Here is an 18,946-nt window from a genome sequence, read left to right on the forward strand (position 1 = left end):
CGACTCAGAGGATCTCTCTGGTCCCTATTACCCAACCTGAAAAGGCACTTCTTTGCATGAAATTATATACTTTGGAGCTTTTGTTTTGGCTGAAGGAGGAGGGAAGGACTGTGGTTTCTTATTGGTGAGATGACCAAGAAGAGGAAGCAGAAGGGACTGAATGGTTATGGTTTTCCTAAAAGGTCCCACGGGCTCGGTGGGGAGACTTGTTGAGAAGAGGTTTTGGAACCCAAAGAAAAAGAGTCTGCTTCCGTGAGAGCCCTTTGAGATTCTGGGTATGAGCAGTGCTGCTTCAGGACCTGGTAGCAAAAGGTATGCAAAGTTGGAAAGGTCTCTCTCTGCTTCTGCCCGGAACCCTGCTCCACCATGAAATGAAGGATTACAGACTTTAGAACCCAGAGAGATATGCCCTTGGCATAAACATAGATGCTGTCATGGTAGGAACCATCAGAAGAGCAAAAGTAAGGCCCCTGAAAGCATCTTTCTGGGCAGATGACATTTTTAAGGGAGACTGCAGACAAGAAGCAAAGACACCATGATGTCAAAGACAGAGCAACTTGAGAGTCTATGTGAGACCCTTGGAGACACCCTGAAATCCATGGTGCACAGGGGTTTATGGGAGGGATAGGGCTGGACATCCTCAAGGCAGAAATGAGGTTCCAGCTTCACCAGTTATCTGAGTGATAACATCTCAATTAGCCATGACAGCTAATGGCAAATGGGATTCTTTTATAGACACATATAAACCCTCCTCTTGGAATTCAATACTTGGAGAGAGAAATTCTAAAACTCTTCCTATGTGAGTTATGGAGTGGCAGGTATTTATTAAAGAATACATATGTATATTCTTGAATGAATGCAATATATATATATTTATATATATTGTTCCAGAACAGCATGGATTCACCCATCCTGGGTTTAAGCCTCTTCTGCAATTGTCCCACTAGTCACTCAGTTTGTGTTTGGACATGTTCAGTGCCTGGAAGCTTAACTATGTCTCAAGGAAGTTTACTCCATCTTTAAATAGCATTAACAGAAACTTCTTTCCTCTACTGAGCCCAAATCTGCTTCCTTGTAACCTGATTAGTCCTGGTTCTAATCCTTCAGGTTTTACACAATAAGCCTCTTCATAGTTTATGGAAGATCTGTTTTGTTCCACTAAGTCTTCTGGTCTCACAACCCAGATTTCTCATTTCTGTAGTCATTTATATACTCATCGTCCTAAACCTCCTCCTCCTAAACCTCCTCCTCCTGTTATCCTTGTACCCTCTGATCTAGGCAATGCAGGGCAAGGGCCCGCATCTTCTTATTCTAGTTACTTGTGCTTGAGTGGTTCGCTCCAGCCTGAATCAACCTGATGGCATCTATTAAACAGCTGTGGTGTTGCAGAGCCGTGGCTTCAGGATGGTGGCCACGGCAGGCTTCTTCACTTTCAATGGGTACTCTACTGATAAGGCCCAAAGACGGCATTCCAGAAGAAACTCATTTACAAAGTGTTTTCACGTTGTCATGTTTGCAGAAAAGCATTAGCTGTCATCTTGAAAGCCCAGTTCTGCACACTCCCTCGCCCTGGGACTCCCACAACACTACTCTACTAGACTAACTGGAACAATTGCTCTCTGCAGGAACAGAACAGTTGGAAGAAGGCGGGGAGAATAAAGCATGGGGGTGGCTCCCCTGACTTTACAAACCTTGAAGGCATGCTCCAAACCAGGGGCATCATCAAAGGCCTGAATAAAGACAGTCCCCAGTCTCTGGTCAAGGTCTTCTACTCTCTGATTAAACTCAGAGATGTCACTTTCAAATTCCTGAAGAGACATCACATAGATATAAGAAAATGTGATTTTCTGAAGGCCAATCCCGCTGTGCTCTCTCCTATTAACTGTGTACTCAAATCTTTTATACCACGGATTTATTTTAATTTTCTGCAGTTCACCCATGGTGTGCCTTAGTGTTTATCCATATGGATAGGTACCCTGCTATTGCAGCATGATTTTCCAAGACACTCTAGGCAAAATGGTAGAGTCAGATGTGAGGTTGGTACCCTGTCGCTCCCGTCCATGCCCTACCTTCCACCTCCTGAAGCCCCTTCTCTCTCACCCACAGAGCCAGCTCAGGCTACCCTGAAAGCCACCTCAGCAGAAACAGTGCCAGCAATGGAGCTATTCCATCATTACCCTCTACTTCCTTTGCCTCCGCAAGTGAAAACCCTATTTTTTTCAGTGTAAACAAACTGATCTGGCCCTTAGGAGGAAAGTAAGCTAATTAAACTAATATACACTATTTCTTCTAACTATACTTTAAGTGCTTAAGACAGCAGCTGGCTACTGTTTCTAAGGTTGCCAAATTTAGCAAATAAAAATACAGGATACCCAGTTAAATACAAATTTCAGATCAATAGTGAGTATTTTTTTTTTTTAGGATAAGAATGTCCCAATTATTGTATTTTATCCAGCAATCCAAAGTGTCCTCTCTTTCTTCGAATGTAGCAAGTTTCAGAGGAAATTTGTTAAATCTCTAATTTGTAGAATTATTATTTCTTATTATTGCCTTACAGTAGCTATGCATATTTTTATGAAAAGACAAAGAAAAGTAGGAAAACAAAGTAGTATTTTTCTACTTCCCAAACCCAACCATATTAGCACCGTAGTATGTTTCCCTGCGCACAGGATTTTGTCTTACTTTGTTTTATCACATGGTAGCAAACATGGTATATTCCTGCTTTGTACTCCAACTCTTTTTTTCTACTTTAGACTAATGGAATTTTTAGAAAATGACATTTCCTTGTCTTGACCAACTAAGACCCCCCACCTCCCCAGACATCCGAGGGTCCTCAGAGCAGGTTCTTGCTCAATTTCTTTCTCCTTTTCCCTCAAATACACTCAAAATTCCTTCTCCAGTAATTCAGCCACTCCCTTCTCAGGGAACGCCATTTCCTGTTTCTGTACTGACCCTGTTTCTGTACTGTTGCTTTTTGTTTCCTGCAGCCTTGGGCTCACAGGTCTCAGCTCTCCTGGGCTACAAGTGAGATGTGGGCTCCTGTGTCCGCATCCTGGAAGATGCAACTTTGGCCCTTTCCTCATCCTAAGTACTCCCTTGGGAACCAGGGTCTGATCAGAAAACCAGGCTACTGCTACTCCTCAGACCACTAATGAAATTCTGCCCACATGTGCCTGGCCTTCACCTAGCAGTCACTGCTCAAACTTAAAGCTTTGGGAGCTGCCACGGGGGCCACAATCTCCACCATCATCCCATCCCCACCTCAGCATCTCTGAAACCCTGGGTATCATTGGTCCAGAGAAGTCAGCATTTGGAAAAGGCCCTCCCCTGATCTTTCTCAAGACGCAAAGAATAATTAAGAGTGGTCTCTGCTGATAAAACCATGGGGAACACAGAGCCAAAGAAAATGCACAGGGAAAATGCAAGGGAATACCCAGACCCTACAGGCTGCAGGCATCTGAGAAAGAGACAAAGCTTGCAAGTTAGCCCTTCCAAGCCCTACCACGCTCTGGGGGTCCAAGCAGTCGTAGGAAGACTCTGAGAAGACCCTGTACATCTCTTGAAACTCGCTGTACAGCTGCTGGGCCTGCTGGCTCAGGGCACTCCCTCTGATGCCACTAAACTCAAGCTTTCCCAATTTGTGGAAATCCAAAGTTGTCTTCAGAAGATCCTAAAAAGACAACATGCAATACAGTTAAAATAATAATAACGATGATAACAACAGCAGATGACGCTCAGATTAGTATGGGAAGGGCTGGAAATGATACAGGGGTGGCGGTTGCTTAGGAAAATGTGAAGCTTGGTTGGATTTCTAACCTTATTATTAGATTGGGCTGGTATAAATAGCCCTTGGTAAAACGCGGTAACAGAGAAAATTTCAGTAAATAAAATTCACACACACACACATCAAGTTTATGCTTCAGCCTCTTTCTGTGTTCTCTAAGAAATAATAAAATGTAATAAGAACAACATTATTTACATGGCTGGTAGCTTTATACCCATTTAAAAAATCAATTTCAAATAGACCATGTTATGCGGTTCTAAAATGACAGCTATCTTGGAGGATGCTGACAGGAAAGCGAGGACAAGCTCAGAGGTGGCACCAACCTTCTCAGCAATGACTTCTGCTAAGAAAAGACATGTGCAGGTGCCCTTGTCGAGTGTGTGAGGTGCGGTAGACCGAGTGGCCAGCTGGGTGGCGGTGGGTGATGACCTGACAGCTCTGTGTCGGGATAGTAATAGTGAGAGTGAATCCGGTGAATGCGGGCTTTGGATTTAGGCCAGTGCGGGGCACACAGTAAACAGGCAGTGAGTGTGCGTTACTGTCACCGCTGATGTGGCAGTGTCCCAGCTGTGCTCAGGATTAAGTGACAGGCAGCAATACAACCTAGAGCCTTGGGGAGGACCCCGTCCAAGCCCATCAAAGACACTTCACCTCTGATAGGATGGGAGCCTTCAGAACACATCTAATGTGACAGACTGTATTTATCTCTCATGAGAACCCACTGAAAATCACAAAACCTCCAAAATCCCATGTTTTCCCTGCTATACCTTCCAATCTGTGTGCTTACCTATTCAATAGGAAAGAGGGAGATTAGGGTACCTTCATGTCATTTTGGCAGACACGTGGTGCGGACCCTGGGAAGTGGTCCTCTACCCTGCAGAAGTTTGAAGGGCAAGAAGAGGGAACACTGACAGGAGGCTGGAAACCCAGCAGGTCCTGACATCATTCCAGGGAATTCCCACTGCCCCTGGCCACTGCTATGGGCTGACCTATCAGGCGAGCAGAGAGCTGCCCATCTCCTTCCTGTTGCTGGGACACCGAGTCCAGCAGCAGAGACAGAGGCACTGGGAAGTGGTGAGAAGTGGCTGACTTTCCCCACATTGACTTCAAGGATGGGCAGGTACCCATCCTTGAAGTCTTGGGTAGCCATCTAAGAAGTCTTTTTGCTCAGCTCTGTTCAGGAGTGGCTGTCAGCAGGTGGCTGAAGCGGGAGAGGAGAGAAGGAGGAAGGACCAGTCAAGGGAAGGAAGACATACAGCCAAAGGAGGAGATCTTGTCAGCCGTGGGGAAATGGGGCAGTCTTTATTCAAAGACACGTTCAACTTTGAAAACAGCAATCAATTTGATTTAAATGAAATGGACTTAAATAGTAATTCAAGTCATTCAAAAAGTGCTTAGTTGCAATCAGTGTGATGGGAGAAAAGTATTTGTGCTGTGGAATGTCACCTGGGTACACATTTTTCATAGTTCTGTGGATGTCAATTCCAATTTTTAGGAAATACCCTCTAACTATTTTAAAAGACATATACATCTTGATATGTTTGATTATATCAGAAAACTAGATGATAATTTTGTTATACTACTTTATTTCTAAAGAATTCTTGAAACATGGTCCTGAGTGGTCACTGAAAAGTGTTTTATCTCCAATCTAACAGGCAAATCATAGGTATTAGAGGAATACTTACATAATCATTCTATTTTTGGAGAAACTCTGGTCACCAAAAACAATGGATATTTACATTGCTTTATTTAACAAACACACTAGATGGGCAATACTTTTACTTAGGGTTCAATTCAAGGTCTTAAACCTTTTCTTACTCCACCCCCCACTTTTCTCCTGCACTCTCTGTGCCCTTCCTCTGTGTAACCTTTCTTCAAAACTCTTATCACACTCTGGTGTTATAATATACTATTTGGGATTATATCATATTGTTTATTTTCTGTCCATCTTTCTCAGTAGGTTGCAAACACCCCAGAGATTCTACTGTATTTTCAGTCCCCAGAAGAGTCCTAGATGCTGAAGAAATATTTGCTGAATGAATGAAGATGTGATCTTTGACCTTTGACATAGCAACAGCACCTCCAGGAGAAGGTGACAGGGTGGTAGAGACTCTAGGAACATTGGACTCCAAGCAATTGGAGAAAATAAGCAGAATTAGACAAGAGCAGAGAATTACAAATCAAAACGAAACTGTGCCTTTAAATGTTTGAAGGGCTTTGGTCAAGTGCAAGGCAGAACCTTGCATAGTCCTGCTCTGAGGGCAGAACTAAAGCAAATGAGTGAACAGGACCCAGGAGCAGATTTAGTGTCAATTTGTAGGTTGAACTTACAAAATTTCTTATATTTGACTATTTTGACCTACAAGAAATGGCAATTTCATGTGGTTTCACTCCATAAAACAGAACCATCTTATGCCTGGAAAGGCCCAACCCTAGACTGGGCTGCTAAGAGAGGTAGTGAGCTCCTCATCTCTGGGTGGATTTTAGAAGCTTGACATCACTGAGGTATCATAACGAAGATGCCTGCAATAGGCAGGAAATTGTCTTACAACAGTAGAAACAGATTTATAGTAATCATGTGACCATATCTTTGATTCTTAAAATACTTTAAGCTCTTTTCATTATTTATTTAGAAGTCCTCACAAAACAGATAAAAGGCCATTTAAATCAATAAGAGGTTTCAGTTATATTTTTAAAATATCTATTTTTATCCATCACCATTGTAGACACATGAAATTCATTATGCTATATACAGGCTGAAAATATCAAGTTCAGGGGTAGGACACAGGGCATCATGGAAAGAGTGTAAGGTAGGCACAGATCCCTGGGTTCACACAGCGCTGGTCCGCCATTAACCAGCTACATGACAGAGCAAGACACAATTTTTAGGCTTCCTTTTTCTAACCTGCAAATGGGTTATGGAGTTACAGGGGAAGTGACTTTGTACGACTTCAATAACGGTAGGCACTGTATTAATTATCATTACCCCAGTGTCATCAGATCAGGTTGGTGGCTAAGAGATGTATAATAGCTGATACCCAGGTGCTCCTTTTGAGACAGAAGCTACAAAGAGCATGGGGTCCCAGGCAGCTGGCTGGACTGACTGGGTCCTATTCTTATGAAAAACTGTGCAACCTTTACAGTGGGCGTGGGGTGGGGGCGGGGGCAGTGAGGGCGGGTTCCATTTATGCTGTGGCCCCACAAACAGCAAGCCTGTTCTCAGGAGAGGCTGCACATCTTAAAAGAAATGTCTTCAGAATTCATTAACGGCAAACACAAAGCAGACATTCATAGATGAAAATCTCAAAAGGTCATTGGGAAAAAGACTGTTTTCTTTACCTTCGGACGGCGGCCGACCTTATGCAGCTAATGGCCTCCTATGTGACCAAGAGCTCAGGCCTGGCTGAAAGGGAAGCAGCCCAATTAGGCCTGAATAAAAGGAGGCAGCAGAGGGGCTGGAGATGGAGGAAAGAGCAAAGAAAACGCGCTGAGATTAGGTCAGCTTATTACCTATCTGCCTGCTAATCACCACGCATGAAGCCTCAGCAGGAAATCATCTTGTCTCCAAGTGAATCACAGCTTTACAGCAATTTCATAATGAAAGAAATGGGGGTTCTCTCCAAGCTCCTTACTTACTGCATTGTTTGAGGGTAGAGGCTGCGGGCAGAAATATAAACAGGGCATCTGCAAAATCTGCAATATGATGGCACAAAAATGAACTCTGTGTGTGTGATGTGTGAACGTGTCGTATGTGGTGTTGTGTGCACAGTGTATGTACATACGTGTGTGGTGTGTGTGTCTGTGTACGTGCAGTGTACTTGGTGTGAGTGAGTGTGGTGTGTGTGATGTGTGTATGTATAGTGTGCACATGCGTGCAGTGTGTGATGTCTGTGTGAGCGTGGTGTGTGTGTGTGTGGTGTGTGTGTGAGTGTTGTGTGTAATGTGTGTATGTCTATGTGAGTGTGGTGTGTGTAGTGTGTGTGTGTGTGCGCGTATGTGTGGTGTGTGTGCATGCCTGCACACACACACTGAAGCCTGGAGCAGGAAGGCAAGGTAAGGGAAGGAATCAGGAGGCAGCTGAAGACTCTTTTCCCCTTTGATTTTTGACTGTTCCTTCAAATTGCAAAGATTTTATATACTTTTGGGATTTCCTTAGTAAGGCCCTTTCATGGAATGGGAATTATAATTTTACCCAAATGACTTATTCAGAAAAAAAGACCTAGAAATCAAGTGGCAAAAATAGTATGTGCCAGTGCAGAACAGAGTGTGTCAGGGCAGAAAACCAGTGTGGGATCCTCAAGAGGGAGGGAGGAAGGGAGGGAGGAAGGGAGGGAGGGAGGGAGGAGAACAGACCTTTAGAATCGCTGGGAGATGGCTGAGTGGTGGGAAGACAGTACTTGGAACCCTGTGCCCTTGGGTGCCGGGTACCAATCCGAGCTAAACCTCACTGAGCCTGGGACTCTGGGCAAGTTCATTTATGTGTCAGACTTCATGGTGCTCATTTGTTAAAGTAAAGGTACTGATACTCAGCTCTTACGAAGGTTGTAAGACTACACCTGTGGCACGAGAGCGGCTCTTGAAAGATGTTAGTTCTTTCTTGGCCTATTCTTCCTTTCCCTCCCAAGGGTTGGCTAAGAGATTAGCTGCGTCATGGGGATGGTGAGGAGGAAGAGGAGGAGGAGGAGGACTGCAGTTTTTCGGGAAGACGATTACTCCATGTGCCGCTGCAGACAGACCTGCAGGACAGCTCAGCAGGACAGCACCTCTGGCCAAGCAGTCCCTGCACCCAGCTTCATTTAGCAGGTGCTCAGAGGGGAAGCATCTATCTGCACAATAAAACTTTGTTTCAAAGAGCAAGAGCAAATGAGGGGAAACAAAAGCCACACAAATCAGAGGGAAAAAAATCAGAGAAAACGATGGAGATTAAAAATCAGCCCTAAACAACCGAACCCTGGACATGAGCAGGCAGAGAGGGAAATGCACTGATGTCATTTCATTAACTTGGCTTCATGTATTTATTAATTGCAGCCGCCCACATCTCATGGGCCACAAAAATGTACAGAATAGCAAGATGAATAAGGCTGGGTTCATGCTAATTCTTGCTGGAGAGAAGCAGACTAATCCCATTTCAAACAGGCATCGATCACAGAGACCCACAGAATGTTAAGTAAAGGGCTACATGAAACATGCCTGGAGCCGAGCTGAGTGGGGAAGAGATGGGGGAGCCAGGCAGGGGTGAGTCTGAGCAAATGTTTGGGTGATGAAAGATGAAAGGGGGAGAGACATCAGGACGAGGGAGAGGAGCAGCCACAGGAAAAGGGAGAATTGGGGAAATGCAGGCTGGACAAACTGCTGAGGGAAACTAAAAAAGAGAGAGAGGAAAACAGGCCAGGGGAAGGGAGACCAGCAGAAAGGGAAGCAAGAGGGAAAAAGGAGACAGAAGGGAAATCAGTGGAGAAAAGAAGTGGAGGAATTTGGTCCAAGAGCAGAGAAGTGAAACAGAGCTAGGGACCAAAAACGGAAGAGGGGAAGGAGTAGGAAGACAGAAAGCAAGTGACATTCAACTCATCTTCCAATGGAACTGGGGCAACTGCTTTTTATGCATCTGTGCCCTTGATTCAGAAAGAAAAAGAGAGCAGACCACTGTGAGGGTAATGACTCCAGGGGGGCTGGTGGCCGTGGCTGCGTGTATTGACTGAATAAACCCAGCAGATTAGGTGCCCTGGTGTTAGGACAGCTGTCTATATGCAAAGTCCCATCATTAGCATGTGTGCAGGCCCGAGGCCGAAGCAGAAGCCTTGCAGACTTGAGTGCTGCTTCCTGGCTTCCGCCAGCACTGTCCTCGGGGCTGGAGAACCGGAAAGCGGTAAAAGCAGTTGTCCGCCACGGTCACCCTGGTGGCCAGGGGCAGGCTAGAGCAGGAAAGTGTCTGTCACCTCCGGTTAAATGAGAGTGAAGGGGTTGGTGCTGGAGAGGAAAGGGGTGGAGTGGAGGCGGGGGAGAGGGGAGGCTGCTCGTCAAGAGCCGTGGTGGAAACAGATGTGGGAAAAAAGAGGCGTTTAGGATAAAGCTAGATATCAATTATTTATACCCTCCTCGATCCCGGTGAAGGATTTAAGGTGAGCCTTTCATAAGATCTAGCGTCTGGCTTTCTCGCTTATACATTTTCTCTGTCTCTATTCTCTCGCCTGTCTTAGTTCCCTGGAGAATTCCTACTCCAGTTTCGAAATTTATTTCCTCTTGTGCTCCCCTTTCTCAGAGCCCCCCTGGGTTAGAGACCCCTCCTTCTTGCTCCCAGTAACATGTCAACTTTGCTTTTTTCATGGCACTTAATACACCTCAGCGAAGCCTCCTGCTTCTGTGCCTTCCATCCCTGCATCTCCTCCATCAGTCTCTACCTTCTCCTGGGCCACAGCTACTGGGCCATGGGCTTCTTACAGTCAAAGCCTTACATCAGCCACTGTCGTTCCCCCAGGTCCCAGCTCAGTGCCTGGTCCGTGGTGCGTGGTGCCTGGTGCCTGGTGCCTGGCACGTGGCAGTGCTAGACCTATGCTTTTGGGGCTGGAACGAACAGATTCAACCTCATTCTCTCTCACCCTCATAATCCCGTGGTTTGTGCCACTCATCACAGCCTCCTCCCAGCATAGCCCCTCTCTGCATCCCAAATCTCTGCTGATCATGGCTAGAAACATGATTCTAATTCCTTCTCAGTCCCCTTGGCTATTGACTTAACCTTGAACTTGACCCTGAATTTCCCAAATTAGTTTTAGGACAAGTGTGTATTTTGTTTTATTATGTCCACTACTCTCCCTGCAAAGCTCAATCAGCAAATACAGACCTGCAAAGTGTGAAAACACCTGTTAACCACACTAAACTCTGAGGATGAAAACAGTCAAAAGAGAAAGTCTCATGCCTTCTCACCTTGGTCCTTACACTAGCATTCATATTAACTTTGAAACAACTGGGGGAGGGGGACCACAACTTTGAGCAAAAGTCATATTTCTTTTGCACAGGGATTCATTCTAGTCTCGTAGTTTTCGGAGCCCCCTTGAGGGTGGGAGAGTGAAGTTCAAAGCAGTGGCTTTGTGGGAGTGGCCAGCTGCATCCAGGTCAGCTCCCCGGTATTTTGCATGAGATTTCTAGCAAGAAGATTATGGGTAATTTGAAACCAACTCAATCTGTCGACTGATTCCTTGGGCCTTCTTTCTGAGTCTACGATCAGAATTCCCTAAACTTCTACTACAACAGAACTACCGTTACATGGTGACCCATCAAAATATTGAATCATGGGTTCTTCCAGCCAGTGGGGGGCCGACCACCATGTTGTCTTGGATCTTTTCTTACTCTGTTTTTTGTTTTTGGTTTTTTAATCTTTCATTTTTTTCTTTGGTCATCCTACTTTTAGGCAGACACAGACATGGAATAAAGAAAAGAAAGGCCAAATTTTGATCTAATAATATAGCATGGGAATTGCAGATACATTATAATTCTCTTACTGCATTCTCTATACACAAAATGTAACGAAAAGTAGAGATGAAAGAAAATTTAATTGCCATTAGAGAATAAAACAGGATTTCCACTTAGATCTTGAAAGGCAGCTGCTCTTAAAATTAATTCATTTGATAAACGTTCAAGTTTCTTCCTCACTTTTTCTTTTCTTGAAATCTTAAATACTACACTTTAAAAAAATTAAAGTATAGTGGATTTACAATGTTGTGTTAGTTTCAGGTGTATAGCAAAGTGATTCAGTTATACATATACATATATCCATTCTTTTTTAGATTCTTTTCCCATATAGGTCATTACAAAATATTGAGTAGAGTTCCATGTGCCATACAGTAGGTCCTTGTTGATTATCTATTTTTTATATAGCAGTGTGTATATTTTACTCCCAAACTCCTAATTTATCCCTCCCACCCACCTCTCCCCTTTGGTAACCACAAATTTGTTTTCTATGTCCCTGGGTCTATTTCTGTCTTGTAAATAAGTTCATTTGTATTATTTTTTTAGATTCCACATATAAGTGATATCCCATGATATTTATCTTTCTCTGTCTGACTTACTTCACTTAGTATGATGATCTCTAGGTCCCTCCATGTTGTTGCAAATGGCATGATTTCATTCTTTGTTATGGCTGTTAACTCTGCTTTTTGGATCCCTAGATGGCTCCCTGCTGCAGGGAGTTTGGGGCCTGACGGAATGAGAACACTCACCTGCACCATGCCCAGTCGCCCCAGGAAGCCATCCAATCGCACGAAGACCAAAGAAGACTGGAAATCCCACTCCTGGACTTTCTGGTTCTCTTTGAAGTAAGAGTGCAGATTCTCCCTTCTGTCCTGAAACACCTGCTTGAAGAAGCTCAAAGTGTCCATGACCACTTGCAGTTTTCTCTGACTTTCTTCCACCTCACTTCTCAGGAGGTCTTCTGGACTGAGGTAATTAGAGGCCTGGAGGGCAGACAGGAGAGTGGCACTAAGCCTGGCTGCAGGTGCAGGACAGCCCACAACTCTGCCCAGCCCACAGCTCCCCAACTGAGTAACTACCCAAGCAACATTCTTCAGAAGCCTAATAAAGGAAACGTCAGACCACACCTTCAGTTCCACAGGTGGATGGGGACCTGGGTCCGATCCACAGTCAGTGATTTACTCTAGGATGGCAAGTGACCAACCAGAGACAAGGACACAAAGTGAGACTTTCCTTGCGCCAGCTGGGCTGGGCAAGTGTCCTCTCCAGGAGTGTTGCTGGGACTCATTGCCTTTCTATACTAAAATAATCTGAGTGCAAGAATTCTTTGAACCAGAAACTTGAACCTGGAAAACTGTCTGAACCCACTGGACAGCCATCCTTACCACCACAGGAAGGGGCTGAAATAACTGGGTCCTGGTGACCTCATCAAGACCTCATTGTAATCCGGGGCTGAAGCCAGCCTTACCTTGGCTTGGACTTTTGAGGTACATGAGCCAATAAGTTATCTTTTTGTTGATGCCAGTTTGGGCTGGGTTTTCTTAGACTTTCAATCATAAGAGCCCTGGCTGACAAACATGCAGTGACGGAACAGCGCTGGTCTAGGATTCAAACAATTAGCTTCCAGCCCTGGGATGGGTGACCTTTGGTGACTCAGTTAACCCCCCTGAGCCACAGCCCCCTTCTTTAAATAATAATAGTAAATTAACAAGGCTCTCCCTGCCCACCTCACAGGGTTCATCTCTAAATGACGGGGATTGTGAATGTCACAACACTTTGCAGCCTGCAATGTGTTCCACAGATGTGACTTATTTTTAGTTACTCTTTAAACACACTCATTGTTTTCTCAGTGTCCCAGCTCCTCAGAGGTAAAAGAAGCCAATTGCGGGGGCAGATCACCCAAACCTTGTTGAGGCCTCACTCTGTTCACAGATGCCCTCCTCAAGGTTTACGCTGCCCTGGTTGGTGCTACAGGGGTCCCTAAGGAAGGGGAGCACAGAGTGTGTGATCCAAGAAGCTGTTTCTATGCAGCTCACAGGTACTGAGTTCTCAGTACGTGGGGGCACAATGTAAGCCTTGCTCTGCAGGATCGCCTTGGAGCCTCACAGCCACCCAGCAACTCTCCAAGGCAGGTCCTCTTTTTCCCATCCTTGTACAAAGGGAGAGTGAGGCACAGGGCAGGTGAGCACCTTACCCAGGCACACACAGCTAATAAGCAGTGATGCAGGATGTGGCACAGGGACGCCTGACTCCAGAGGCAGCATTCTTAACTGCTGGGCTTTGCTGCAGTACTAGGCTGTTAAGATCCCTTCAGGAGGTTGAAATTTACCACCCCAACCACCCTGTGCCTGATCCTGGGTCCTCCCAAGTATCCCAGCAGGACTGAGAACACCTTTGTGAGTTACTGGCTGTGATGATAAAACAATTCAAGTCTGAGAATCCTGGGGACTCTAATTATTTCCCTGCCCTGAAAAAATGTACACTTTACTCTTCCTGTGACTTGGGGCCATCCAGCCCCCAGGGAGAGGTTGGGGAGTCCTGGGCGCCAACCTGCTGGACCAGAAGGTTGCAGATCTCCTGCAGCAGCACAGTGAGGCGCCCGGGGCAGCGGTAGGACTCACACGTGGCCCAGATCAGGCAGATCACGTGCAGCAGAGGCCGCAGCCGTGGCTTCACCTCGGGAAACTCCAGGCTCTCGAGGGTTTCCAGGTGGCGGTGCAGTGGCACCAGGTGCATGTGGATGTCATGTGCCTCCATCAGAGCTGGAAAGAATTGGAGATGACAGTCACCTTCCTGGCTTGAGGCTTAAACCCAGCGAACAGAGCCCTGGGTCCTGGGAGTGAAGGATCTGCAAAGCAATGGCTGCAATCTCTTCCTGAACTGAAGGGGCAGAGAGGGCTGGTCCTCGAAAACTTTCCAGCTCTTATAAGGAAACACTGAAATCAGAAGAGCCCTGGGCAGCTGGGACAGCGGTCTGAAGAGCCTCTCTTACAAAATTTCTGTATCTGAACCTCTTCCTGACCCTCCCAGCCCCAGCCTGGTGCTCTGTGTGAACAAGATGCCCTGTAACTGTTTGCTGTCTCCTATGCTGCTGTCACCTCCGAGGCAATACCAGACAGACGACAGAGGAAGGTTCAACTGCTGATACATCAGATGTGTGCCCTTGGCTTGTCTGGCCTCTCTGAACCCAGCAACAGGCTGCACAGTAACAAATTCAAAGCTTTCTCGTGAAGGTCTGAAGGCAGCACGTACAGAAGCTTCACACACAGCTCGCTCAGCGCCTCAACCAAGGCAGGCACTGAGCTCCATACGTGGTGATGTCTCTGATAAATATTTGCTAATAAAGAATCTCACAGAGCTCTTACGGAGAAGAAGTCACAGGGAATAGAGAAATAGCACAGGCCGATTACGGCAAGGTTCTGCTGGCTTTCAAAGCCAGGAAAGTCTCTTGCCATTTCCTTTGAATGCAGCCAAGGAAAGAGAGCGGCTTCCACCAGCCATCCTGTGGTGGCTGACAGGGGGAGGTAGGAAAACCAGCAGCCCTGGGTGCTAATTCTGCAGAGCCACTTACAGGGACTGCAGAAGTCCACTGAATAAACTGAACTGAAAGGGAGGGTTTATAAAGGCTGGTTCTTTCCTGGGCAGATAACCAGGCACTGTCATGTGACAGCAGATGGTCTTGAGTTATATCATGTGGATGAAGCTCTGCAATCATCCTAAAGGAAACCGCCAGCCAGTCCACGTCAGCTCCAGAGAACCCCTGGACTTTACTTCTCTCCAGACATATCCGCCTACAAATTATCCCGGACTGGCAACCGGGCTGTACTGTGCCACCCCTGCCCCCTAGTGACCAGAGGCGAGAACTCCCTACTTAGTCTTCACTGCCCTGGTCCTTTCCCCTCCAGGGTACCTTTACTTCCTGTTTCCAAGGTTCTTCATTGCCCAATGGATTCCACTTCAGACAATCTTGTTCCTGCACATTTTCCTACGCCCTTTTAACCTCCTTCTTTACTTGCCATGTGCCCACTCCTCCAGGACTATCTCTTCCACTCCTCCTCTTCCGCCCATCTGTGAGCCAAAGAACTACCCTGATGGGGACTAATAAGAACAATGCACATAGTATATCTGTGCAGATAAAGACAGATGCTCTGAAATGACAGAATCAGTTGCAAGCTTCTAAAATATTTTTATTTTCCAAAGATCCCACCAAAGTTTCTCACCAAATCTCTGCCTGGCAACTCTAATCAAAATTTCTTTTCTTCCATCATTGGCATTGAGTTATATATTTCAAGGATTTCTACTTTTACAGTGGCGTTTCTCTGGGACTATTATGATGATATCGTTTTTTCTAATTTCTTTTCATTGCTGTCATATACTCTTCTGCAAAGAACTATTAGAAGCTGGCCCAGGGAACCAAATCTTTTATAACTATTAATCAATGTGAATGCTTGTACTCTATTATAATCTATTAATGTGAAAACTATATTTGGTGCTCTACATAACTGACTCATAAATATACTATGTTTTATCTCAGGGCTTCAAGTTTCAGTCCTCTGCATACCTCCTTCATGATATTTGTCATGACTGCCTACAACCTACAGAATTACTTCACTCTTTTCTCTAAATGGACTCTCATTTTAACCTAAATGAAACTATATAAAATGGAAACTTTAAATCTCTACCATAAATGGAAAACTTGTATCACGTGCCAAAAAAAAGTTACCCCTTTTCACATCTTAAAATACACCTGTCTGTATGCCTCCCACAACCATCTCTCACGCTAACAGTGGTACACGTATCACTTTGGGGGACACCATCTCACTGGATTTGGAGTATAAACTGGGAACAATAGTTGATTTCTCTGAGACACAAACTCTCTCAGAGAAGCAATAAACTGGGGCCCCAACAGAGACCCCATTCTAAGTCAGCTGCACGTGCTGGCAGAGCAACCTCTGGGATGAGATTTTAGGACCCAGAAGGACCTCAAAGACCAGCTACTTAAGCCAGTTCTTCTCTGTTATAAAGCACATGTCAGAAACTCCACCATGGGAACTTTTATTCCTTTATCTGAGTGGTTTCCAAACCCAATGGAAGAAGGTGGGACAGGGGATCCACCAACGGGCTGTGGACACAGGACATGCCCTCTTCAGCAGAGTGAATACACCCTGGCGAGTTTTACATTTTGGACTGACTTACACAGGAGATTGCGTTTAAAGAAAGGGTTCTGATAGAGAAAAAGAGTTTGAAATCACTGCTTAGATTAAATCATGTGAAATTGCAAACACCTTTAAAAGCACATTCTGACCTATAATACCGAAAAGCTGGGGGGAGGTTTGATAGGAGAAAGGAAAGCAGCAAAGTGCACTAAGGAGGGGAGAGGGAGCCCTGAAAAAATGTACCTACTTCTAATCACAGACTTTGCTGGATTTGCAGTTTTGACAAGGGCCGATCTTGTCTGGTGCTCAGATAGCCAGGAAATTGCAGTCCCATCTGACAGTAGGAGCAGAAAAAGCAGAATGAGGCTAGAAATGGAACAGAGACTTCTCAAGGAGCCAGGGGCAGAAGGATGTGAATTCCAGAGGTGAGGGATTACGACATGCATTTGCACAGTGTGGTATAGTCAGTTAAGAACTTCCACCTACAACACCTCACAGCAGCCTGGGGAAGTAGGGGCACGTGTGTGCACTATAACCGTGGTACGCACGAAAGCTCAGAGAGATTAGGTGACTCTGCCAAGGTCACAAAGCATTGGAAATGCAAACAGAGCACAGGGCAGCTGCTTTCCTGCTTCTAGATTTGGTATTCATGCCACTGTGCTAGACTGTCTCAGGTTGGAGGGCTATAAGGACTGGAAGCTGCTGAAGTCGGAGAGAAAGATAATTCAACACTAAATAAGAAATTTAAGTCAAACGTACTTATAAAAATACTTGCGGGTCCTCACCTGCTACAACGTCTCTGGACATGGCTTGGAAAGCTGGGAAGTAGCTGCTCTGAAGCTTGTCCAGAAGGCCCGCCATGCCCCTCACCTTTATCGCTCTCAGTTGATTATAAATGTATTCCAGATCCTCAGACCTGCGACACCAGGGGAAGAGTGAATCCAGGGGGACATCAGGAAACACAAGTCACGCCGAGATGACCCACCCTCAGACAGAGAGCGGGGGCCTGCCTTAGGGTGCTTCTGCAGAGGCCGCGCTCCAGCCAGGAGAGCCGGGGCCTCTGTTCCCAGAATAGCGAGGGCAAAAGCCTGAGTCTGGAACACAGGTTCAAAGGGGCAGCTCCGGGAGGCAGCAGCAGGGAACTGCTGTGACCATCTGGTGGCTCAAAAGCTTGGCAGCTGGAGGTCATTAGCTCTTGCAGGAAGGTTTGGGGTGGGGCAAGAGAGGTTCTGTCAGAGGAAGACTGCTGGAGAAAGGCCCTGCAGTAGGTCAGCAGAATGGCCAGAAACCAGGGGAGAGGATGGGGCATCTCCGCACAGGGCGCAAACTGGGCTGGAGCCCTACAGGCACGCCTGGTCACGTGACATGCAAGGACAGGGACATCTCCCTCAAACACCTGTCTGTCTCCTTTTGAGTAAAAGATTAATCAGCACAATGATAAACAGGAGCAGGGAAATGGGGAGGAAGCAGGGGGATGAGCAGGAGCAAGAGGTCTTTCTGGAACCCGTGGGGCTGGAACACAGTGGATGATGGACTAATGGCTGCCTGGAACCTAGGAGATGCTGTTCAGTGGTGAACTGCCAAAGCTCCTCTCTTTCTCCAGATCCTTACAAAAAATGTGTGCGTACTGACTGTCCAAGGAGAAGGGAGTAGACAAGTAGAAGAAAATATGAAAGAGAGTTAATTAATTTTACATGTAGTTGAAAGAGCCTTTGAAGAAATGTCAGAAGATACACTGACTGTAGCCCAAGAAATGAGGCATGGCTATTGAACCGTGGCAAAAGTATCACCTCCCAGTGCACAAAAGAACTGTGTTGATCCAAATGACACTGAGCTCTCTGCTCTAGGGGTGATGAGAGACATCTGGGGGTGGGACCAGACAGCGGCTACCTCCCCCGGCCCACTATCCTCTGTGAGACATCTGCTCCCCAGGGTTCGAGCCTGTGCCTACCTGTTCTTCCAGAAGTCCAACTCCACCTTCGGGGTAGGGTTCTCCCCCTGTAGAAGCGGCTGGAAGGACTCTCTCTTGAGTACCACCTGTACTTGGTGGCTCCACTGAATCACTGCAGACTCCATGGCATAGATGACTGACTTATCCATAGAATCTAAGCTGCGGAAGACACAACAAATCTCCTGGGACACTGGAAGCAGCCTAACTCTGGGTGTCCCCCAAAACAGAATCCCAAATCTTTTAAAAATAGGTGGGAAAATCCATTTAGCCCAAGCATTCTTTTTTTTATCTATGTATGTATGTATGTATGTGTGTACTGGCTGCGTTGGGTCTCTGCTGCTGCGCACGGGCTTTCTGAGGTGCGGCAAGCGGGGCTCCTCCCGCTGCGGTGAGCAGGCTTTCTTAACTTTTGTTGGATAACACACTCTGAGGAGAAGTCAATGAAAAGTATGGGTCTGCCCCCCGGACAGCCTGCTCACGCACATGTGCACACACTTACTCAAAGGCAGTTATTCAAGATTCAAGGGCTCACCAGTATTCTGAAGGCTACTTTAAGAACTCTGAATCCTATCAAGTCTTTCTGTCAGTGCC

At 46.0% G+C, this 18,946-nt stretch overlaps 1 protein-coding gene across 1 annotated transcript in view; it reads right to left on the reverse strand.

The window, feature by feature from the left end:
- The window catches only part of DNAH9 (dynein axonemal heavy chain 9), a 294,962-nt gene that overhangs the window by 264,902 nt on the left and 11,114 nt on the right, over nucleotides 1–18,946 (reverse strand). The window contains exons 3-8 of the mRNA XM_057716515.1: nucleotides 18,356–18,514; nucleotides 17,190–17,320; nucleotides 13,799–14,010; nucleotides 11,998–12,231; nucleotides 3,503–3,670; nucleotides 1,692–1,808 (exon numbers count right to left, since the gene is read on the reverse strand). Coding sequence (XP_057572498.1) covers nucleotides 1,692–1,808; nucleotides 3,503–3,670; nucleotides 11,998–12,231; nucleotides 13,799–14,010; nucleotides 17,190–17,320; nucleotides 18,356–18,514 — 1,021 coding nt within the window. The remainder of the gene's footprint in view (nucleotides 1–1,691; nucleotides 1,809–3,502; nucleotides 3,671–11,997; nucleotides 12,232–13,798; nucleotides 14,011–17,189; nucleotides 17,321–18,355; nucleotides 18,515–18,946) is intronic.

This window comes from Hippopotamus amphibius, chromosome 17 (genome assembly GCF_030028045.1).
Source record: "Hippopotamus amphibius kiboko isolate mHipAmp2 chromosome 17, mHipAmp2.hap2, whole genome shotgun sequence".
In the NCBI taxonomy this organism is placed as follows: domain Eukaryota; kingdom Metazoa; phylum Chordata; class Mammalia; order Artiodactyla; family Hippopotamidae; genus Hippopotamus; species Hippopotamus amphibius.